The following is a 25,143-nucleotide window of genomic DNA, read 5'->3' on the forward strand; positions in this document are numbered from 1 at the left end:
CCAATTGGTTTGCGACTTTGCGCATCCGCCTAGACTGGTTTGTCAAATACCCAGCGTAAACTTGTTGACCCTGTAGTAACAACGAGGGGTTTCTCAGTCCCATATCTGCCAGGTGTTTTAAGATTTGAATTTCCAGATAGGAGCTAATAGCCTGAACGACAACTGGAAGACACGTATATGAGGAAGATAGACAAACTTAAAATATATAGCTTGCATTTTAACACACACACACTTTCTAGTTTAACAAATGCAGTTTGTAGTTCCCCAAAATGTATGTCTATTAGTTTCCTAAATATTATTGCAAACCAGTACCTTTAACTCAATTTTACTTTTGTTTGCCTTAGAATCAGTGTTGATTCCTGGAAATTGCCTAGATTTTTGTCTCTGCAATTTCCTTCGCAAGATTTGGAAGTAATGTGCCATAGCCTTCTTCCAGGACTTAGAGGAGGGAGTAGCACAAGGTCTCCTAAATGATTTTGTGCTGAGGCTGGGCTAGGACTCAACAGTCTCCTAGTTTCTAGCCTGGTACTTTACCCATTTCTTAGAACAGGGCTGTCAAACTCCCGGCCCACAGGCTGGATGCATCATGCACTGGTCATGCCCACACCCAGTTTAGCAAAAAAGGGAAAAGTCCTGACACATCACATAACACCACCGTGACAATGTGAGTTTGACAGCCCTGTTTTAAGAGCATCTCAAAGATTAGTGGAGGATGAGGATCTGGAATGAGTGCTTGTAAAATAACGTTGATGGCACAACAGTAATTAAAATATAATTTTAAATCAATATTTAATAATTAACACTTTCAGTAGTAAGGATTTATTAACCTCTTCATGCTTTAAAATCAACACAGCCAAGGCAGAATTGTGCAGAGAACTAAATGAAAAACATATGATCTCTAGCAGAGATTCAAAATTATTTTTGAAAATTATCTAGAATTTCTACCTCCCAATCTGCCAAACCAACACAATAGTGGATCTGTTTAGCAGGACTGCAGTATTAGAAAAGATGTGAATGAATAGTGAACATGGAAACGATGTTCACTATTCATTTCAAACAAAACTCTGCATTTTGGGAAATGCTTTGCGCAGCAGAATCCCAGCCAACCAAATTATGTAGGCAAGTATAGATGGCTTTGATGAGATAAGGGCCCAAATGTACAGGTAAAATATATTTTGCTCTCATTCTAGGAAAAAGAATCATAAACCAGTTTTCTGGAGGGTTTTTTGGTGGGGGAGGGAGGGGTTGCTGCCTGGAAATACCAAGAGACTGTGAGTTCTACAAAACCATGATTTGTTTTTAATGGTAATGGTTCTTTTAAATGTTTTGTAACTTCATCAAGGATTTGTGTTTCTATATGACTGCTGAATTTGGTTAATTTGATAGGAGTGAGTTTCCTGACCTACTTTCCAAATTATGGATATCTGATAGCTGAATAAATCAAGGTATGGTAGTTTGACTTGGAAATAGGCAATTTTTAAACAGATTTCTGAAGTTTATAATTTTGCTTGGAAGATTTGAATATTATAACAATAGTTATAATATCCCGATTTTGTGATTAGTAAAGTTAATTGATTTTGATGGCAAAAGTTGTTCTCTCTAGCCATTTTAAGGAAATATTGAAGTGCAAGTAAGTAATGAAATGTTTCCAGTGAAAATTGTGGACATTTTTGCAGCAAAAATAAAAACAATTCTTACAAACCCATAAATTGGACCAAGGTAGATGGCTGGAGATAGGCATATGCAGTTCTAGTTTGTTCTTGACAATTTTAGAGTTAAGAAGCAAATTACTCTTAATATTGAAAGGATTAGAATTTTCTTCTGTGCTCATCTGAGTGCTTACTTTAAATGTGCCCATTGGGGTATTTACCTTCAATAAATTACATGATTTGTGGCTTGGTTTCCACTGAGTTAATACTTAAATTCTACATTTGTAGAATCAAGTATTTTCTTATTAGAAAAAACAATGAAGCCACATAATGTATAAAAAATTAGCTCAGAAATAAGCTTGTTTCGTCAACGGCTAATTTATATGCAAAAGAAATAATATAATAAGAATTAAGGTTCTGACTTAGTACACATAGCACCAACTCACGCCATGTAAACTACAGCATGCAACGGAGACGAATCTTACGTTCAGCCAGCCTGCGCTGGGCTCCCCCTCCTTCCTAAGGCTTCCACGTCGTCACGTGGCCTTTCCCTCGCCGTTGCTAGGATGAAGCTGTAAGCAATTAATGTGGCGCTCCCTGTCTGGTACATCCAAACTCATAGGTCCCGTTTCGTCCAATGAGAGACAAAGTTTTAGGCTGCCTTCCTATAGCAAACCGAAAGGGGTGGGACCGAAGGTTGAGGCTCCGACTGAAGTAGTTGAAGAACGAGATGGGCTCTCTAATGAAGTGCAGAGAGGTGGGAAGTTTCTTGTAGCGGGGCTCGGATGGCTTTTCTCATATTACCACAGGTTTGATATTTGTTCCGTTGTGGACGGACCGCTGTTGCCTTGTAAGTTACCTCAATTTTATGCTTTAGTTCTTTCTCTGGAATGGGTGTGTCAAAAGCAGAACTGCAGTGATCATTCTGAAGCGAGAAGGCCTCTCGTTACCAATCAGAGCCGGGCAAGCGATGTTGGGAGCCAGGAAACGCAGTTTCGGAAGATACTGTAATATAAATGATGATTTAGAGAATTCTCATCTACAGCTTATTAAACGGTCATTAGCATTCAGAAACTACCATAACGTGAAAGTCTGCTGAAAAAGTTAAAATCTCGCTTTGTGCTATCAATTGCTGTAAGGATGAATGTTTTAAAACTCCTTACATTCTTGAAAATGTCGTTACTGCAGTTTAATATAATGCAATGGTGTTTTTTTTCCTTTGAAGTCAAAGAGAAACGACTTGCATGTTATAAACTCGTGAGGGATTTCTCCTTCAGTCTTCTATGATGGGCTGGGGAAGATGATCTACCTAGAAGCATCCAAGTATCAAACCTTTATCTTAAAACAGTAATATATAGCTTGTTTTGAACAGGAATAGCTGTATAACAGATTGGATAAGGCTGTTTCTCTTATCGGGACTTCTGTTTGCTACCTTTTAGCTACTAGTTACCAGGTGTGTGACTACACAAGACACTCAACCCTATATTCAGGATCTTATTTATGCCAGCAGTTTCATAGACATGACACAGCTAAATGTTTCCTTATTCCACGCAAGTGAGATGTGCAGAAAATCAGCAGAACAGAGAAAATCAAGCCATTTGCCTCCCTCTGCTTCAATACTCAGCATATTTGGATTCTGGGCCTTGTCCTCTCATTTTTTTTCAAGTCAACAGACGTTTGTCCTTTTTCCCAGCCTTGAGAATTGGAGACTAGTGTCCTATGTTTAAATAAGCATTTCCCCCCCTAGTTTGAATGCTGTTAGTTCCCACCTTAGCAAGTGCTGCTGGAATTTAGATTTACCAAATCCTAATTTTCTACCCAATGACCTTAATTATTAGTTTTAGATAGACGATAAATGCTTTTTGGTAGTTGGAGTAAAATTTTGGTTCCCTACAAACTAATTTCTTTGAGGCAGAATAAAACGGCTACTAATACATTCTGCCACTCATCAGGTAGTAAAATTGAGTTTCTGCAAAAGTTCCACCTTTTACTATAGTTAGACGTTCGAAGAGGATAAGCTGATAGAACCGAGAATTCCAGATCCAGAAAAACCAATAAGTAATATTCTAGTATATCAAGGCATTTTCATTCTCTAAATATGATTAATCCCTAATAGTTTAAGGCAGTTAAGCATCTTATTTTACCTGTAGTTTATATAAAGTAATATTTAAGTCTACTAATTATAAATGTGTTCATTAACAACCCAAAATTTTACTTGGGAGCTATTTCCAAAAAAACCTTGAATGTTGGAAATAACTAATTTAGCATAAACCTAATTTAGGTAAACATACATAAGACTAATTTACATAACTGAGACTGAGATTCAGATTTAATGAAACTGTTCAAAGAATCTAAACTATCTTTGGTTAATTCAAGCTATACTAGTGCAGAAAATTAAAAAGTTATTGCTTTGGTGATGTGCCTTATCCTTAGAAATGACATGCAATGTCATCTAAAAAGTTTATATACTGTATAAGTTATATTGGCTCAGGACAAACTAGGTAATTTTTCTATCCTGGTTACCCCCAATTCACATATCTAAAATTTAATTGATAACACAAAAGAAAAATGTTGATACATAATCAATTTCTAAATTCTCTGTTTTAGACGGCTTGTGGCAACAAAAAGTAACCTTACTTTAATTTAAAAGCAAAATGGTTACGCTGAACTTCCGAGGTTTTTTTTGTTAACTCAAAATTGTGAAAACTATCAGGATACTTCGTAAAGTGTATTAGTGCAAGGGAAGCATCCTCTTTGAAGCATTATGCCAGTGTGTCTTTTGCAAGGGTTAATATGGTTATATGCTCTCTCTGTTTATGCATGTACAGAAAATGCCATTGCAGTGAAGCAAAAATACATGTATATACAGATATGCAAACTGTCTGGGAAACCTGCAAATAGCTACATTGACCTTAGTAATTGCCTAGAAAAGTTCCTGCAGTGTTCTTGGCAAAGTTTTTCAGAAATAGTTTTTCTCTGCCTACTTTCTAAGGTTTAGACTGCAGGAATGTCAAACTGGTGGCCCTTGGCCAGATGCTTCATGTACAGGCCACGCCCATCCCAGCTCCGCAAAGGGAAAAACATCACAAAACATCATGTGTTGGCAATGTGACACCACGAATTTGACACCCCTGGTTTAGAGAGATTGACTGGACCAAGATCCCCCAATTGGCTTCCATTTTCTAGCCTGGTGCCTGAATGTTTGGTGTTGCACTACACCAAACTGGTTCTGATTCCTGAAGACATAGAAACTTTAATTTGAGGAGGACCTTTGTTTATACTAATATAGTCTGTGAAGCTGCATTTAAATGCTTTGCACTGCTCTAAAATTTCGCATGTATGCGCAGGGGGGTGGGGGTGGTTGCATGTGCATTGCATTATGGGTGCAAGTACACATGTGCATGTGTGCACGCGTGCACTTTTGGCACACGACGCAAAAAGGTTAGCCATCACTGGTGTAGGGTCATCTACGTAACTGCCTGTATCTGGGCATTCAGCAGTCCATTTGGCTTTACACTGTGAGTTGATGTCAAAGTTGTTAGACAGCTGTTGAGCGAGTGTCAGAGAGGGCTTCCTGGATTTAAGCCTGCCAATCGATAGATGAGGAAGATCAGCGTGCACAGGAAAAAGTGGGTTCTCATAATTTTGTTGTGCTTCTTCACTAAGGCTTCCTGCCTTCGTAGGGCTGGTGGTGCTATGTGGCTCAAGATGGGAAGCCTGCAAGTAGGAGTAGATTTTATGCAGCTGCTTTTGATCCTCATTGTATCCTTTAGTCTAGGATCGATCTTGCTAGTGTGGCAGCTATTAAGCCAGATGGGGGCGCAATATTCAGCTATGGAATAGACCAACCCTAGTGCTGATATTCTGAGAGTAGAGGCTGAAGCTCCCCATCTAGATCCTCTTAGTTTCTAGAATAAGTTGTTCCTGGTATTGATTTTAGCGGACACATTCTCTAGGTGTTTCTTATAGGAGAGAGTCCGATCCAAGGTTACCCTGAGGTAAATGGCATGAGGATCATAAGGGAGAAGGTTGTTATTCAGGTAGGCCTTTGGGGTGACATTGGCAAGTTTGTTGTTGAGATGGAAACAGATAGTCACTGTTTTGCTGACACTGGGTATGAGTCTCCAGTCAGCAAAGAATTTTCCCAGGGACTTCAGGTCCTCAGAGAGGAGGCAGTCCAATATTTCCAAGTTTTTATCTTGCACTGCTACGGCCAGGTCACTTGCATACCCAAACTTACGTCCCCTTGTAGCTGGGATATCTGAGATATAAAGATTGAACAGTGTGGGTGCCAGTACAGAATCTTGTGGAAGGCCGTTGTTGAGTTTTCTTAACTTGCTGTAAAATTATGGACTGTCCCCTGGCACCACTAAATGGAATCGCCAGGACCCACTGCCTTAGCAGAGAGAGTGAGGAAAATCCTCAGGGATGATTCATACCCTGGTCAGCACTTCTTCACTCTCCTACCTTCGGGCAGGAGATATAGAAGCAGAGCCAGCCAAACCAATAGGCTGAAAAATAGCTTTTATCTGTGGGCTGTCAGACTTCTGAATGCAACATAACACCACAACTGAGTTTAATATGACAGACTTGCAGGGCCAGCACAACATACAACATGTTCATACTGGTGTAATATAATGTTACATACATATGGGAATGTGTATTAGTTATTTATTTGGGTTTAGGGATTCTATTTCTTTCATTTATTGAGTTATTGAGATATATATTTTATGTTGGGGGGGGGGCTGCACCAAGGAAGGCTCATTGAATTTCATTGTGCACATGTTGTGCATTGACAATAAATTGATTTGATTTGATTTGATTTGCTAACGCTGTCCCCCATAATGATATAAGAAAGGATCTATCGCTGAGCATGTTGTTTATTAGATAACAGAAGATTTTACAGGGATGATGTGACTCAGTTTGTAAAGCAGACCTTTCTTCCACACGGTATTGTATGCCGCAGTAAGGTTGATGAATACAGCTGTGGTTTTTAAGCCTTACTGGAAACCAGCCATGAGATGTCCTGTTAGGCTCAGTACCTGGTCAACACAACTGCGATTATGACGAAATCCAGCTTGTTCCACAGACAGAAATGTATCTGTTATGGGTCCAATGATAAGTTTCTCCAGAAATTTGTAACAAGAACTCAGAAGGGCAATGGGGCAGTAGCTTTTTACTCTGTCTTGTGGTTTGCCAGGTTTCAGAAGCGATATTTTTGGCTTTTTGGAATTCTGGTCGGATGTGTCCACTAGAAAGTATGTTTGAAAAGAATTTGCCGAGCCAATTACTTGTCAAGTATTAATTTGCCGAGCCAATTATCTAACCCTGAATGTATTAGAAATTCAGGGTGGATGAACCTGAAAAGCTACATACATAGCTGTGTTCTTAACTGTGGTGGCCAAATACCACACAATTATGGCATAGCTAAGTATGCCTGAAGGAATATAGAGAATGCTTTTCTACTGTCAACCTCCACAAACAACATGAAGTTGTTTCAAAATTAGGTGATCTCACAATTGTCAACATTTACAAGCCACCTCAGATATCCTGGCCACAGCATGTTTTGGACATCAAACCTCACTTTGCGATTTATGCAGGTGATTTTAACAGCCATCATGTAAATAGGAACTATTGCTCTTCTGATGAAAATGGAGATCAGCTTTATGACTGGGCTGTTGCAAATAAATCAACTTGATTTCTGATGCCAAAGACAAAGGCGCTTTCCAATCTGCTGCCTGGAAATGTGTAACTAACCCAGAATTGTTAGTAATGTTTGTATATTTTGTAAATTATTAATAAGCCAACTATTCCTATGTTTCCCATTCTTTGAAAAACAACTATAAAGCAAAGCAAACAAATAAACACAAACTAAGTATAACTTAACTGAAACAAACAAACAAAAAAGCTTTTGGCTATAGTATATTTAAATCTTGATAGTATTAAACTGAGTGATTCAGAGCCCAGTTTAGAATGTAATGTTGATCTAACAAATGCTAAAATAATAAACTGATTTTCTTCATAGCTTATGAATAAGGATGCCTTAAAAAGCTAGTATGGACAAATATATTAAGGTGCAAAAAATTGGTGAAGGATCTTTTGGAAAAGCAATTCTGGTTAAAGCAAAGGAAAATGGCAAACAGTATGTCATTAAGGAAATTAACATATCCAAGGTATGTTGCTCAAATTATGTTTCCTTTTTATTATTCTATTTACAAATAAATTTTAATAAGTAGTGCTTCTTTTTTTAAGATGTCAAATAAAGAAAGAGAAGAATCAAGAAGAGAAGTTGCTGTTTTGGCAAATATGAAACATCCGAATATTGTTTTGTACAGAGAATCATTTGAAGGTAACTTAATGATAAACTGATACTTCAGGCACAGAAGTCTTAAAACACGAACTTGATTAAAGATATTAAATTGTCAGAATTTGCTTAAATAGTATTTTTACTACTCAGGTTTCCTAGCTGGATTTCTTTGTTGCAATTCCATGTCTGCTGACGAGGAATAAGCTAAGCCCCGGGTTATGAGTGCCTCCCCTAGTGTTTATAAACATGAGATAAAGCCCCTAGTGTTTATAAGCAAGTCCAAAAATTACAACATCACAACAGTTGTTTGCCCTTACAAACAAGTGTAGGTCTGCAACATTCACCCTATTTCCCTGCTCTCCACAACTGCTTCCCCTTCCCATTCGGCCCTTCATTTTCAAAGGCCTCATAGCAGTGGTGGGATTCAGCCAGTTCTTACCAGTTCGCCCAAACTGTTAGTTAATTGCTTATGCAGTTCGGAGAACCAGTTGAAAATATAGCCCAAGAGTTTTTTTTCCCTTCTCTCTCCTTTCAGTTAATAGCTCCAGACAGACAGTCAAGAACCACTTAACAGTTGCAGCTGGAGTACAGCTGACACATACCTTGAACAACAGAAACTGACAGGATTAGGGCAAGGAAATCCATCAATCACCCATCTAGGGATGGGATTAACCTCTTTCCTTTAGGAAGAAGGATATGATTACAAACATTTTCATTATAAAAAGTATTACCGTATTTTTCAGACTGTAAGACACACCAGACCATAAGATGCACCTAGATTTAGAGGAGGAAAACAAGAAAAAGAATAGATTTTTGCCTCCGCATGTCCCATTTTTGCCCTCCCTGGTCTCTGTGCGTCCTGTTTTCAGCAGGAAGGGGAAAAAACGGGACTCACAGAGGCCTCTGGAAGCCAAAATGGGAGGTTTTTAAGAAGAGATTGGACAACCATTTGTCTGAAATGGTGTAGGGTCTCCTGCCTAAGCAGGGGGTTGGATTAGAAGACCTCCAAGGTCCTTTCCAACTCTGTTATTTTATTCTATTCTATTCTTTTATTCTATTCTATATATATTGGAACGGTGCTATTTTATTGTGAGTTGAACTATGAAAAAATTTCCTAAGGGTGAGACCAATCAAGTTGGCCACGCCCACCCACCCACCCGGTCATTAGGGCAGAGAACTGGTTGTTAAATTATTTGAATCCCACCACTGCTTCATGGGTGCCTGTGGAGCATTTCAAAATGGAGGGATTTGCTCCATTTTCAAAGGCCTCATAGGCATCTATGGGGTGCTTCAAAAGGCAAGGAACCCCTCCATTTCCAAAGGCCCCATTTGCACACAGATGAGGCACCCAGTCTCTGTTAGGTCTTCTGGGCAAAAAGTGTTCCCATGGTGGCAGAAAGGAATTAGAATTTCAAACGTTTATTGTCAGAGTAGAACATGTGTACAATAAGATTGGTTGAGCTTCCCTTTGTGTACCCCCCCAACACAATACAGGGTATGCGCTTGCCGACTAGCTGGTCTTCACACATGCACGCGTGCCAGCCACTGGTCTTCACAGGCTCATGTGCATTAGAAACCAGAAGACCAGGTGGCATGCGTGTCGGGAATCTAAGGTTCCGGTTTCTGGTGCTCCCGCATGCACGTCAGGGAGCTGTTCTTCTGGTTTCTGGTGTGTGCTCCCGTTTCAGCACTCACTGCCGAAAAGGTTAGCCACCACCGGCATATAATATAAATAAACGCCAACTTTTTTCTTTGTTACAGAAACTGGCTGCCTTTATATAGTAATGGATTATTGTGAAGGAGGAGATCTATTTAAAAAAATCAATGCACAAAAAGGAGTCTTTTTTTCAGAAGACCAGGTAATAGAAGGACCCTCCGTGTAATTTTTCCCTGGCTGCCAATACTGATTAAAACCAGCTACAGAGAAATAAGACAAACACATAAAATGGTGCCTCTTACTCCCAGTCCTGAAAGCTGGTCGAAAAGGATATTAAGGTCAATTGTGTCAAAAGCTGGTGAGTGATTGAGGAGTACGAGAATGGTCACACCCTTCCTATCCCCCTTCACCATAGGTCATCAACAAGCGTAATTAATGCCATTTCTTGAACCCTGGCCTGAAACCTGACTGGAAAAGGTACAAATAATCTTCCTCCAGAATCCTCTGGAATTAAATTCTGACTCCTGTCTCCAACATCTTTCCAAGAAAAGGAAAGGTGGAGAGTGGATTATATTTGTCTAAGATTGTTAGATCTGGCTATGTTTGCTTGAATAGGTTACCATTTCCTTGTCAAAAGCTGAAAAACTGCACATTCCTTCAAAGACGCAAGCTAGCTTCTAGGCGGCTTTGACAAATCTAGAAAAATTTGTGTTAAATATAAACGGCTTTGCTTGCTTAGAAAAGAGAAGACATTGATTCATGAATATGCAAAATAAGGTTGAAAAGATACTTAATCTTTATTATTGTCACTGACCATATTTTTAATGACTTCATTAAAAAATGGACAAGTATGAAAAGTCACAACATAGGAAAGAAAGCATAAACAAACGCTATCTAGAAAGAACAATAGAATGGTTATAAAGTTTCCCTTTTGTGTCCAAGGCTAAGGCACAGTGCTCCTCTCCATTTCTTGACTGAAGGAAAGAGCGTTGTCCAAAAACATTTTCCATGTGGCCAGCATGGCTATATGCCAAAGTACACATAAAGGTGCACAGGATGCTATTACTTCCCACTGAAGTGGTATCTATTAATCTACTTGCATTTGCATGCTTTCGAACTGCTTCATGGGCAAGAGCTGGAGCAAGTAACGGGAGCTCACCTTATTGCACAGAGCTTGGGGCTCCAACCCAAGCTGTCAGCTCTCCAGCTGACAAGCTCAGCATCTTTAACCACTGAGTAAGACATCAGTAGGATGAGTTGCTGATATTCAAATTGATTCTTTCAGTCTTGGTAAATTTGAATACAAGTAGGCCATATTTAACAATCACTTGTTGAACAAACATCTAAACTTATAATAGTTCTGAATAAATGGTACTTATGAGTAATTCTCAAAGTAGTTCTGACTGTTTCAAGAGGAAAGAAAAGGAGCCAATGAAGCTGACATTCCCATTTATGGGAATTTCATTCTCCTTTACTTTTCCTTATTCTTACTCTTAGAGGGAAGGACTTATTATGTTATGAGCACTGGCAGCATTTTGAAATGATAAGTCTTGAGAGGTTTATGAAAAGGTTCCCATTCCTCCCTTATGTAGTATTTTGCAATATACCACCTTTGAATTTTTTTCTTTTTGTAAAAAAATTAAAGTAATTTTGAGAGTAAGTCGTCATTGGGAATAAGCATCTCCCTGAGATTAATATTTACTTTACTCTCATGCTAAAATATAATTTTCTAACAAAAAGTAATTTCTTTGTAACTATAGATCATGGATTGGTTTGTACAAATATGTTTAGCACTGAAGCATGTACATGATAGAAAAATTCTGCATCGAGATATAAAATCACAGGTAAGTTAGATATAACCATTTTTGGTGGAATTTTAATAGGTATGCTGAAACCTTATGCTCACAAATATTGATGAAATAAATCAAATCTGAACAATTTGTCAAACTGAAGAGCTGGCTTGTTCAAAGCAATAGTTATGCTGTTGAAATATAGTATTTCAGAAATGAGCTGTACTAAATATCAAACTCATAGTTTTTCTTTCCACTTCTTTGTGTGTGTGTGTATATATATATATATATTCATAAACATTTTGAATACAGTGTATGTCAGGTAATATCATTTACAGAAAAGCAAAGAAAGAACAAACAGAAATATTAACACATAACACTAATAATAATATTAAAATAGTTTTAACTAAATTTCTCTTTGTATTAGCTTATTTATAATTCTGTTGATTATATTGGAATATTTATAATTACAAACCATCTTTATATTTGATTCATACATAACAAAAATTTTCATCTAATTTTTACCTCTTATCTCTAATCTCTCATAAAATCGATTCCATGTTAGGTAATATTCTGTGTCTTCTTTGTCCTTTATTTTTAATGTCAATCTATCCATCTCTGCACAGTCTTAATATTTTCTGAATTACATCCTCATCTAACAGAGTGTTCTCATTTTTCCAATATTATGCAAATACAATATTTGCTGCAGTCAATACATGCAAAACTAAATATATAGTCCCTTTATCATAACCCTCCATCATTATATCCAACAAAAATATTTCTGATTTTAGATCTCTATGTTATTTAATCATCTTTTGCTACTATGCATAACCATTCCTTTTATTTCTGGGTCTTGTCTAATATTTCTGGTTAAAACTACTAGTGTTAATATGAATAATAATGGGGATAATGGACACCCTTGTCTCGTACCTTTTTTTTATACAAAAATATTCTGGCACATCTCTATTCATCATCACTTTAGTTCTCTGGTGTGTGTAAATTGCCCTTATCATATTTATAAATTTTTTGCCAATGTTCATACATTTTAATTGTTGCAACATAAATTGCCAATTTACATTATCACACTTTCTGGGCATCCCAAAAATTTAATGTTAATTGTTTTTCACTGTGTACTTCATAGTACTCCAGTGTATTTAAAATTATTCTAACATTGTTTCTTCCCACTTTTTTCATATGTGTAGCTATGGGATTTTAAAGTTCTAGATTTTAAATAAATTATTGTTTCCTGTTATGCCTATTTGCAAATTTATTTAAATAAGATTACAAACTAACTGGAGGTTTTAAGCGAGTTTTTAGTTTCGTCCTCTTCCATTAACAGAAGTGCAGGAGCCTTAAGCTAATTTTAGCTCTTAATATGAAACCAAAATTCTAGGCTAGAATATCTTCTCAAGAACAAGTTGTCCTCTAAATGAAAGTTAAATGAGCATTAAATGATGTAGCTGATGTTTAGTTAGGTTAACAGTATACAAACTATGGTTGTCCTAAGTATTCAAAAGAGGAGCTTTTCTAAATATTTTAACATAAATAAAACAATTGGTTAAAACGGATCCTTTGCAGAGCTTATCAGTTGGCTTCAAATCTGTTCCTGTTTGTGTACGTGCACATAATTCCACTGTTAGTAAAGCAGCTATGCATGAAGGTCTATGCAGAGACAGTTGGGGTGTCTTGTTGCAACTGTGTTATTATTTATTTATATCCCATCTCCCACCGTTATTATTTTTACAAATAACTCCGCCTTTCTCCTTCTATTTGTGAGGTGAATTGGGCTGAGAGAAATGACTGGTCCAATGTCACGCAGCTGGACATGGTGGATTGCAGCCTAGTTCTATCGTGAATTTAATAATTTTATAATTTAAAACATTTAGTATTTATTTCATCTTGTCTTAGATTTCTTCACAGGATCAAGGTTAACTCAGCCTTCCATCCTTCCAGGATTGGTAAAATGAGGTCCCAGATTGTTGGGGCAATATGTTGACTCTAAACCGCTTAGAGAGAGCTGTAAAGCACTGTGAAGCACTATATAAATCTAACTGTATCTCTCAGAAGGACTACAACTTTTTTTTTTTAAATATGCTATTTGTATATTAACTGTTACATGATCATAGTTAAGCAGTTTGATGACTTGCAGTTTAATCAAACATTTTTTTCTACTTAGTGGCTGACATGCATTTTAAGTCATAAGATGAGATAAGTTTCTAAAGAAAGATTACTTGATTTTGTGCATTAATTTGCTTCAAAATAAAAGGTTGGAAAATAGCATAGGAAAAATGCAAGCATGCTTCACTTGCAGAAGTTTGGGACTGAATTTTTGGATTTGCACTTCACATTATGTAGCCCTGTTTGAATACAGCAAAATTGCTTTGTTTTCTACAACATATATTATAAACAATGGCTCTTTAAACCACAGTGATTGGATTAACAGAATACAAACCAAAACTAAACATTATAAACTGTATGTTATCTCTGAATAATATAATGCACATTCAGCCAAGAGTAATTTCTAACTATAATTATAATCAAATTATTGTTCATATTTTTTAAAAGAATATGTTTTTTCTTCTTCTATTTCAGAATATATTTTTAACCAAAGATGGAACAATACAGTTGGGAGATTTTGGAATAGCTAGAGTTCTGAATAGGTAATGTTAAACAATCCCCATTGCCTCATTTCTAATAATATTATTAATGTGGTTATTTGACTAATACCATTTTATTTTTTATTTTAGTACAGTGGAACTTGCTCGAACTTGTATAGGAACACCATATTACTTGTCACCAGAAATCTGTGAGAATAAACCTTACAATAATAAAAGGTAGCATTTAACTACTTTCCATTGTAAGATAGATACCATGACCTTTTATTGTGCTATCACTTTTTTCATTGCTTGTTCTCACTAAACTTTGCTCTATTTTAGTTTTGTAGAGAAATTAGTGTGCTTTTATTTAGTCTTAATATAATAGTTTTTAGATAAAGGAATAAAAATGTAATTTTTGACTACTAAAAAGCTGTAATATGTAGTTCTGACTCTATAAAGCAGTATATGTTCTACAATTAGTTAGAAAACCCAAGTATATAGTAAACATTTTAAAATACCATTATATATATTTGTCAATCAAAATATGTCTTCATAAGTAGCCATCTCATTCTGTAGTAGTTTACTATGGCACTAGTAGGGATTGCTGCTGTTTCAGTAATATATTATAGAATTTTATTTCTTTCTAGAGGCTGGAATAAATGGCCTAGGAGCAAGTGGAACAGAAGCAGTAAGCAGGCAAATAATACTTAGATTGCAATCTGAATCCACTATACAGTGAGCCACAATTTCTTTATTTAGCCTTTGAAAATCAGTCAGTAAGTCACAGTGGCTTGGATAACATAAAATGCTATGTCATAAGCATGGTTTACACACCACAGGTTGGATTCACTGATAAATCCATGTTCTGTCTTAATATAGTATAAGGAATCTAATAATTTCGTCCTGTTTACCTAAGTGAACCAAAACAGAATATAATTCAACTGTGGCATTTTTCCATGTTCTCAAACTCATACAACAATCAAATAATATTCCTATAACTGACAAGTATAATATATTCCTTTTTTATGGAAGGGACCAAAGACAAAATTGAAGTTTTAGCTGCCATTGTAAATGTACTATTTGTCTTTGTTTCTTAGTGACATGTGGGCCCTTGGGTGTGTTCTTTATGAAATGTGTACATTGAAACATGCAGTAAGTTAAAGTTTAATATTCTTAATCACTCTTCTGACCATTTGTATCCCTTCCTGATGATATTTTTGATAATTGGTGTTGGAGAAGACATAAATAATTGCCTTAGTTATTTTATCTATGTTCTCAGTTGTCATGACAAATGCTATTTTTCTTTAACAATATAAATAATACGTTTTTATAATCTTACATTCTTGCATAAAAAGCTATTGTACTTTATACATATGTTGGATCACTTGAATGTCCAAACACAGCTTGTACTATTTTGAGGGTTCAGATCCCATATTTAGATGCTACAAAGAAAAGGTCACAAAATGTGAGATTATAGCTAGTAATGTTAAGATTTAAGTTATCCATTTATAGTTATTCATTCTTTATTCATCAACTTTTCAGCATAAATTAACATTAATATGCCAAGTTCCTAAATCCTAGTTTTAGTGTGCCAATTCTTTGTATAAATATAACCTTGAAATAATTGCAGGGAGCCTGTTTATTTATGTTGCAAAGTGCATTCTTTATATTTCTTAATCACTATGAAAGGTAAATCAACTCCATATCTGTGAAAAATTACAGAATTCAATGAAAATTACAGAACAAAATGATCAGTTGTTTTTAGTTCTTGTAAAAATTTCCAGTTTATATACATAATTTGCAAATATTGAAAAACAATCTGTGAAAGTTTCCTAGAGAATGAAAAATGTTAATATCTTGAAAAATATTTTAAAGTACTCTAAGGATATCACTAAGTATACTTAACAGCATTGCTATTATCCAATAAATTCTACTTTTCTCTCTAGTTTGAAGCTGGTAATATGAAAAATTTAGTTCTCAAAATAATCTCTGGATCATTTCCTCCTGTTTCTACACGTTATTCCCATGAACTCCGGAGTCTAATTTCACAGTTATTTAAAAGAAATCCAAGAGATCGACCATCTGTTAACTCCATATTGGAGAAAATGTTTATAGTTAAACGCATTGAGAAATTTCTTACACCAGAGGTATGTATTTGAACCTTTAGATCTTGGCAGTGAGTTCAAAAGTCCAGTTTAGGTTTTTTTTGCTTCCAAGAATCATTAAAAATTTCTTTATCAGTGATTATGTCAATTATTCTTCTATTTCATAAAATGTTTAAAGATATTGTGAAAACAGAGGCAATTTTCCCCCCTGACCAAGAGGAAAAGCTTCAATTTACAATAGCTAGGGGGGAAAATGAAGATGTTGAAGCCTCAGGCAAATGGACATAGACTAAATAGAGAATTCTATTATCAAGGAAGAAAGGGCAAAGAAAGATATGTCAACCAATAATGTCAATAAATAGAACAAATGGAAAAAAGTTGCAAGGAAAGTTTGTAGCAAATGGAAAACTGCATGAAAACTTTGTAAGATTCTTATGAAACCCAGTTTGGTTTAATGATTAAGATAGAGGACTAGGAACAGGGAAATCAAATTTTAGGCCTGGTCTAGACACAGCCTAATTGGCCTCCTCAGTTAAAGGTGAAGAAGTGAAGGTAACGGGTAGGTTTGTTTATTGGCTAAAGAAACAGTAAAGATAAATGGAAAAATAGAAGAGAACCAAGAAAGATGATGGAAAGATAGAAGAGTAATTCTAGATGGGAAAGGAATGACAACTTGAAGACAGGATGATAGATAAGAGTATTTTAATGACATTAATCATGTACCTCGGTTCTAATATACATGAAAGCTAGGACATGACCACTGGAATAAAGATAAAGATAGAGAAAGCTTGAACAACATTCTTCAAAATGAAAAAGGTTTCTGCAATTATGACATAAGCCTAAGGTTGAAAATCAGGCTTGTCAGATGTTACATCTTTTCTATCCTCTACGGAGAGAGTTGGTTTCTGACAGAAAGCCACTTGAAGAGACTAGAAGCATTTGAAATGTGGATTTATAGACTGCTGTTATATGTATAAGTTGGGTTGACAAAATCAGAAATGAGGAGGCGATAAGCCACTTGGGAAAGGCAAGGGAAATCATCAAAACCATTACAAATGAAAGTTAGAATATTTCGGACATATGATGCAACACCCAGAAAAATATGGCATGTTTCATTTAATCCTCTAAGGGCAGTGGTTGCCAACCAGTGGGTCAGGGACCACTGGTGGTCTGTGAGAAAATTTTGGTGGCCCACAGAGAAATGTCCCCTCCAAAGTAAGTAATCCAGGCTGCGCGGGAACACAAGGCTGCACCGCCCACATGGCCTGTGGGAATACAAGGCTTGCGTCACTTGCATTGCGAACAACACAAGATAGTGAGGGGAGGGGGGAAAGGGCGGAAGGGCGGAACTTACGCCTGGCCTGGCCACTGGGCTGCTTCTTTCTTCTTCTTTCTTATGTTTCTGGCTGCACGCAAGGAAAGCAGCAAAAGCCTTTCTTTCTCTCCCCCAAACTCTGCCAGAAACGAGTCTTTGGGACCCTGCAAGGCATCCTGCTTCAGGAGGCTGCACTGGCAAAGACTCGTTTCCGGCAGATTTTGTGGGAGAGAAAGACTTCTGCTGCTTCTGCTGCTTTCCTTGCATGAAGCCAAAGGTCTCTCTCTCTCTCCCTCTCTCCCCCTGAGAACAGAGCTGGAGATAGTATCCTGCGATCCCAAATAAAGAATGATCGACCGGTAGGAAAATGGGGTTGGGAATTTTCCTGCAGACTTTTTGGGGGGTTTTCCCAGGATCTCTGCTGCTTTCTGCAGAGACCCTGGGAAAATGTCAGCAAGCCACTGTCAGTCAAAATTCATGTTAGTGGTCCACGGGATTTAAAATTATGAGTTTGGTGGTCCCTGTGGTCCAAAAGGTTGGTGACCCCTGCTCTAGAGAAAGACTGAAAGCAAATGAGAAGAAGAACATCATAGCTTCAAAATCTAAGGGACTGATTTAGACAGAACTCAGCAGCACTTTTTAATGCAGCTGTTGATAAAAATAGGATCGCCAACATGATTGCCAACATCCAATGATGGATATAGCACAAGAAGTAGATGATGTACAACTAAGAAAACAAGATCTTGAGAAGGAGTGAGAAAAGGGCATATTGAGAGAACTGTGGACTTGAAGAAGAATCAGCTAGTCTTGGACTAAATAAAAACTGTTGATGATCAGCAAGCAGAAGCTTGTATATTTTGGGCATATGAGATCAGCAGGTTTGGGATTAGAAAAACCTATGCCTGGCAAGTGGACGAAAGTAGAAAAAGGGAAAGAAATTTAATATAATAAATAAATGGGATTTAAGATTATTAGAATTTCCTCAGAGGACTATGACCATTAGAAATCAAGCTGGCAAAATATTAGCCATACAATCACGAAAAACTGAACTTAGTTTAATAATACTAACTAACGGCAGAATATGCTGAATTACTATTAAACTAGTGGCATCCTGAGAGTTACAGCTGATGTGACAAATTTGCAAATATTTTAAGTCCAGTTCAAAACTCAATATCTTCAAAATACAAATGGAGTTCTTATTAAATATCAGTATGGCAAGTTTGCATGTATAGAATTACTGCCCAAATATTCCGGATTTTATAGAAATAGTCATCTTTGAATCAGATTGTGGGCTCTTTCATGGTTTAAAGCTTTATAATTCATATATTAAGTTTATATTTTGTCAAAAATATAGGGTGGCATAGAATAACATTTCATTCAGCTCATTTTTCTTCACAGACACAAGTTTAAGAGGTAGACTGAGTTGGGAGTTAGTGACTATCCAAAATTACTCAGTGTTTATGTAGGCTGAAGGTAGACCTGAATCTGAATCTTCCCAATTATACAATTAAATGATGGCGGCTGTCAAAATGTGATACTAGGTTATAAATGCTTATTAATATTAGTATTCTTAACAATTTATCTTCAAAAAATTTCTATCATGAATGCAAGTATAAAATGTTTTATTTTTGTAATTAACTTTAACTGCATATATTTTATTCAAAATCATGTTCTTTTAGCTTATTGCAGAGGAATTCAGCCATAAAATGCTTCAGAAGTTTGGACCTCATGCTGGGCCAGGTAATATATAAACTAGTAATTCTAGCTAAATATATAACCAACCAATAAATAAATCTTTGTATGGTTGATCTTTGAGCGATTACCATAACAATGGCTTTGTGTACATGAAATATTTTATTTATCTTACATGGTTAAGAATGTTTCTGGATAATCTCTGTATAAGAGAAACTATTATTGGCCACACTTTTGTTCTTGAGATGATTTAGTAACTTTCATTATCAAGCCATTTTATGACCTTAAAATAAAACTTGCTTTTATTGGTTAATTGTATGTTATTATAGTATGTTATTAAAATAATTGCAATTCAACATTTCATGCTAGATTTGTTCAGTGATTCTTTTTGTAAGGCATATATTAATCTTTGCTTTTTGTACATTATTGAGTTTCAAATTATAAATAATTTCCCATTATTTGTCAAAGTAAGAAATTGTGTAGTTTGTCCCTGATTCCAGCATGCATTTAAACATTTCAGTTTTGTGCATACCTCTGAAGCGTATGAAAATCAGTGGGATTTATTGTATAAGTTTAGGCTAAAGAATATTTTCTGAATATTCCTCTCAATATTGTTTTACTATGAGCAATATTTTATTCATCCAGTTTTGTGCAAAGAGTTGGCATTGTTATTTTGTCTTGCATAGCAAAGAGACCAGCCCAAGGACAAAACTTAGCTTCTGCTGCACCTGCTCACAAAATTACCAAACCTGCTGCTAAATATGGAGTGCCTTTAATTCTTAAGAAATCTGGGGATTCAGCTAAGAAGTTATGTGAGAAGCCTATAGCTAAATGTAAACAGGTGAGAGCCTATTTAATAATAAAAGTATTTTCAGTCTTTGGGGATAGGAAAAGGATACATTTATTACTGTAAGTGTTTTATATTGCACTTTTCAGAGTCAATTTCACCTGCAAATTCCCTAACAGGAATTGAAACATAGTATATAACTAGTTTTTGTACATAGTTTGATATGAATGCTGATTCAAAATATGTAACATATATTTCCACTGACTTATTTGTCTTCTATTGTAGATGAAATATTTGACTAAATGTATATGAATACATGCAGATACCGTGTTTCCCTGAAAATAAGATGGGAGTCTTATTAATTTTTGATCCAACAGATGCGTTGGGGCTTATTTTCTGGTTAGGTCTTATTGGGGGAGGAAATATGATACTAAAATGCATCTGTCTGGCTGACTATCTTAACTGGGGCTTAATTTTTGGGGTAGGGCTTATATTGTGAGCATTCAGAATAATGCTAGGGCTTATTTTCTGATTCGGTGTTATTTTCAGGGAAGCACAGTATATGTAGATTAATGGTTAAAACAGCTGTGAAGTAGAGCAGTGCTGAAGTTTAAATTAGTGTCTTTTTCATATAAGTTGTCTTATTTAAAATAGCAGTAATTCAGAATCCTGCCAGTAAATATTCCTGAAAAATCTAAAATATATAATATCTGAAAGCAATAGGTTCTGATTAATTGGAACCAAGTGATTAACTTCTAAAAGTGCAAAATAATGCAGTTTAGTGGGTCTTCCTGAATATATTGTGACATTATATATTACATGTGCTGGTTGTCACCTTTAAAGACCTTCATGGCTTGGGACCAGGTTATCTGAGAGACCATCTTTTGCCGGTCACATCTACCCAACCCATCAGAGCAGGGAGGCAGGGAATATTGCAGTTCCCATCCCCAAGGGAGATACCCCTGGTGGGGACCAAAAGAAGGGCCTTCTCCATCATTGTGGCTCCCTCTCTCTGGAAGATCATTCCCCCAGAGATTAGAATGGCTCCCACTCTAATGCTCTTCCTGAAGGCGCTGAAGACCTGGTTTTGCAAGCAGGCCTGGGGAACCCAAAGCGGGATGGAGCCCATTAAATGGCTTGTGTGATCTGTCACTGGAGGAGTGATTTTATTATATTGTACTATATTAATTTATTTGATTTTTTGGTTAGTTTTTATTGTTTTAAATTTGGTTTTATATTCTGTAAGCCACCTTGAGTTGCCATGAGCAAATATGCAGCAATATAAATTCAATAAATAAATAAATACATAATTATGGCAATATGTGCAACATTATGTTACATGTTCACTGCTGGATCTCATACCTCTGTATTCAAAGTAGAACATTGACGCTTAATTGACTAACAGTTAACTGTATCAAATTAAGGTTGAGAAGGATAAAATTCAGTTGCCACTTAGTTATAAGCTTGGATATGTCATTTATTTTTAGAGTAGTATACTCATCTGATTGATAAAAGGTTGAAAATGTGTGGATAAAAGAATGTGCAGGTTGATGAATCTCCTTGGAGAAGAGGCAACATTTGAAATAAAGTCATTGTATTACACATTACTATGTTTAAATTTCTATGTTAGATTTGGTCTATATGCAAAATGCAAATGAGTTAACTCTGGACCTGTCTGGGTTGGCATCTTTTTTAAGGCCCTTAGATATCATCAAAGTTACATTTTTTGTCTAATCTCATATATATGTTTTAATCCCCCAGCTTTTGAACAGATCAGCTGTTACTTTTGATTGGGTGTTTTAGGTTGTAGAATTGTGTTGAGCCCCGGTCTTTGAGAATTGTTTTTACATGTTTGGCTGTTATGTGGTATAAATGATTTTAGAAAAGATTTGTGCCTGAGGCTTTCAATAGTGAATATATACCATGATTATTCTGAAATGAGAGCTTGCATTTTCTATGTATCAGTAGGATTTTTACTATTCTGTTTCCATTCATATGGAAATAGAATATGATATTAATAATACTTTCTATATATTCAGACATACTGTATTTTCTTTTGTGTTAACTTGTAGCATAGTTTCAGTGCTGATTTTTGCAATCCTTTGGTAATCTCCTTTATTTAACAGTGATTTTTAGAAAAATGTCATGGCTCTTATAACCATTTTTTTAAAAAGACAAGATAGAACCATTCATTTTTTTAAAAAAAACCTCTGTAGACTGTAAAATATGGTCTTAAACAAATATTGCTTAGAAAAGCAAGCTACTAATTTCATAAGATTTATTGGCTAGTATTAAAAATGCAAGAATGGGTAGTCGTTAACATGACTAAAATTAAGCCCAGAATTTCAGTGATAAATCATGCCGGTTGTTGGGGAGGGGGTGTCACCACATTACCATGCCCAGTTTAACCATGTGCAGGTTGTTATGGTTATTAAGAAAATCCATTTCCACAATGGGTATTTTTCTGTAGAAAAGTTTTCTACAGAGAAAACAAATTGTGTGACTGCAGGATGTTGCAACTGGCCATAAATACAGTCTGGTTACCAAGTCCCAAAATGTGGCATGCCACTGGCGGGGAGACCAGCTATTGAAACTTCAGGTCCAGGTTGTAAGTTGCTCTGCAGAGGTCTGTCATAAATTTGAGTGGTTTCTAAGCAAATGGTTGTAGGTCAAAGACCACCTGTGTTCCTACATATCATCTGAGAGAGTAATTGCTAATATTTAATTGGAAATTACTCTTCTCCATCTTTTTTGGTTACATTTAACAGATAATTGAGAAAAAAAATAAGTCACTATTTAAAGTAACTTTAAAATAATAAAGCATTATTATTAGTAACCACAACCCTAAACATAAAAATATAAGGCTGTACTAATTTATCTGTGAAAAGTCTATTTATTCATAAATATGCACCGGGCCCACAACAATAATTGTAAAGTTTAATTTTAAATTATTTATTTCACATTCTCAATATGCAATATGTAAGTTCTTGCTAATTTGCAGTTTCACTTTTTATTTAGGGCCTTCCACCTCCACTGAAGAAAGGGAAAGTACTAGACCAAAGGAGGAAAATGTTTGAGGTATATAGACAAGGAAATAAGAAATTAGGCTAGAAGCTTTTAAAAGCAATAAATAAAAATCTTGAAATCTTTCCTCCTCATTTCCTTACAATAGAATATTTCTAATTAATAAATGAGAATACACCTTTGTGCCATTGAGTCATTACTATCCTAATCAGAATATGATAATTCATACTTTAAATCAGTTTCCATTTTTCAGGAAGCAGTTAAAAAGAAAAGACTAGAAGAAAAACAACAGCGTGAGCAGGTAAATTGAAGGCTTTGCTATTTCTGTTTTTCTTTTTGGTTGTTGACAGATTGTAGGAATCAGCAACGTTCTTATAATTAATTGTGGATATTAAATAAGTTAAATTGCCACTAATTAAAAACATTTTCATCCTTAATTTTAGATCAGTTATATGAAGGTTGAGCAAATGAGAAGACTTGAAAAAGAAAGGGTAAAATGTTGGACTTTAAACATTAATCAGGAAGTTCAGTTTTCAGAACTTCCATTGGATTCCAAAGTCTAGTTTTAATTTTTCCTTCTCTTCTCCAGATGGAAAGAATAAACAGAGCCAGAGAGCAAGGATGGAGAAATGTTCTCAGCATAAGTGGAAGTAGTGAAATCAAGGTTGGGATCTCCTACCTTTCTATATGAAATTACTTTTTCTAGTTATTACAAATGTTAAGAGGAACAAACGAGAGCTACTTTTTACCTTCATAGGCTCAGTATTTTGGTGGGGGAGGAGCTATTATGCCTTTACCTGTTCCTGATCGAGGGCCATATGAACACTACCATGCTATTTTTGATCAGATACAGCAACAAAAAGAAAATCTTAAAATAGAAGGAAAAGATGTAAAGTTGAATGAAAGGTTTTGTGTAGAGCCTATTCAAAGGTAGGTCTACCTTCATTAAAAAAAATCATAATATGTAATTCTGGCCTACGATATTGAAAATTACTGTGTATATTTATCTACAGAGGACCTCCGCGTGGAATTCATGCAGGAATTCATAAAGGGCCTGCAGCTTACCATCATTCATCTGATGCAGATGCTATTAAGAAAGGAATGAAAAGATTGGAGGAGGTCTCTAGACAAGCCAATGCAAACAGGTTGAGTAATGATACATATCCTGTGTGTGTAAATGAAGAAACACTTAATGTACTGAGAATCACAGACATGGGTGCTCAAAGGGATACCTGAAAGAAGTAGATTAATTATTCATGCTTCATACATTGCTTCTAAAGACATGGTGCTCTATTTCACCCATTAAACTACATTTTTTAACATTACATTTCAACGTTATTATTCTGTTAATTTTGTGAAGCCACACAGAATTATGTTCAGCTGGGCAGCCTCCTATCAAATCTGTATCGTGATCATAAAACAGCATAAACAGGTGGACTACAGTCATTGAAAAAGCACGGAGGATAGATCAAATATAAAAAGCTAGAAGATATAAAAGATACATGAATTAAAAACAAAGTATATCGAAAAACAATATAAAAGAATTGATAGGTGCATTTGATAGGTGTAGAGGAACACGAAAGGTTAGTATGTGGAAGGCTATATCAAATTACCAATTTCTCTAATATGGTAAAGATGTTCATTAAACATAGCTTATAAGACTGGTGATTATGTGATGAATTTTGAGTGCTGCTCAACATTGCCAACATTGGATGGCAACATTGGATGTTGTAGCAAGATGGAGAAGTGGCTAGGGCTGATTCTCCGGTGCCTCACTCTTGTTGGAGCTTCTTCTGGCCCTTGTTTGTGCTGGGTGTGCCTCAGTCGCTTGGAGAAACACGCAACCTGCTCTCCGCCCCGAGACACTGGCCCAACCCGGCCATGACCAATGCCGGCCTTGCTAATATGAGGGCTTGCGTGGCAGGAATGGGATCTTGGAGGACGGGACGACAGAAAAGGGGACGGGCCCACAACGTCAAGCCGTGGCTTTAAGAAGCTCAGGGCAGCAGGAAATGGGGGTTGGCCCCACTGAACTTTGCACGCCCACCCCAGGCTCAGAGAAAGCCGGAACACCATCACCAAAGTCACTCGCCCATCAGCCAGTCTCCCCTTCTCTCTGTATCTCTTCTGTATCTCTCTCTGTTTTTTCTCTCGGAAAGCCAAGGCTGGGCCAAGCCAATAAACTCTCCTTGGGGGTCATCACTATTGTTTTATTTCTTT

The 25,143-nt window shown here is 36.2% G+C and overlaps 1 protein-coding gene across 11 annotated transcripts in view; it reads left to right on the forward strand.

Moving 5' to 3' along the window:
* The first annotated feature begins 2,337 nt into the window (after positions 1-2,337).
* The window catches only part of NEK1 (NIMA related kinase 1), a 67,255-nt gene continuing 44,449 nt past the window's right edge, over positions 2,338-25,143 (forward strand). For 5 of the 11 annotated variants that reach the window (XM_026699708.2, XM_026699712.2, XM_026699711.2 and 2 more), the window contains exons 1-17: positions 2,338-2,499; positions 7,675-7,822; positions 7,902-7,998; positions 9,718-9,815; positions 11,374-11,457; positions 13,996-14,063; positions 14,151-14,237; positions 15,098-15,152; positions 15,947-16,147; positions 19,100-19,160; positions 19,799-19,953; positions 22,918-22,977; positions 23,177-23,224; positions 23,367-23,414; positions 23,513-23,587; positions 23,681-23,853; positions 23,937-24,068. In XM_026699708.2, coding sequence (XP_026555493.2) covers positions 7,706-7,822; positions 7,902-7,998; positions 9,718-9,815; positions 11,374-11,457; positions 13,996-14,063; positions 14,151-14,237; positions 15,098-15,152; positions 15,947-16,147; positions 19,100-19,160; positions 19,799-19,953; positions 22,918-22,977; positions 23,177-23,224; positions 23,367-23,414; positions 23,513-23,587; positions 23,681-23,853; positions 23,937-24,068 — 1,559 coding nt within the window. In that variant the 5' untranslated portion in view covers positions 2,338-2,499; positions 7,675-7,705. The remainder of the gene's footprint in view (positions 2,500-7,674; positions 7,823-7,901; positions 7,999-9,717; positions 9,816-11,373; positions 11,458-13,995; positions 14,064-14,150; positions 14,238-15,097; positions 15,153-15,946; positions 16,148-19,099; positions 19,161-19,798; positions 19,954-22,917; positions 22,978-23,176; positions 23,225-23,366; positions 23,415-23,512; positions 23,588-23,680; positions 23,854-23,936; positions 24,069-25,143) is intronic. The other 6 variants (XM_026699710.2, XM_087936434.1, XM_087936437.1 and 3 more) reach the window with 3 other exon arrangements.

This window comes from Pseudonaja textilis, chromosome 6, assembly GCF_049901715.1.
Source record: "Pseudonaja textilis isolate UNSWEBS1 chromosome 6, rPseTex1.2, whole genome shotgun sequence".
Taxonomy (NCBI): Eukaryota; Metazoa; Chordata; class Lepidosauria; order Squamata; family Elapidae; genus Pseudonaja; species Pseudonaja textilis.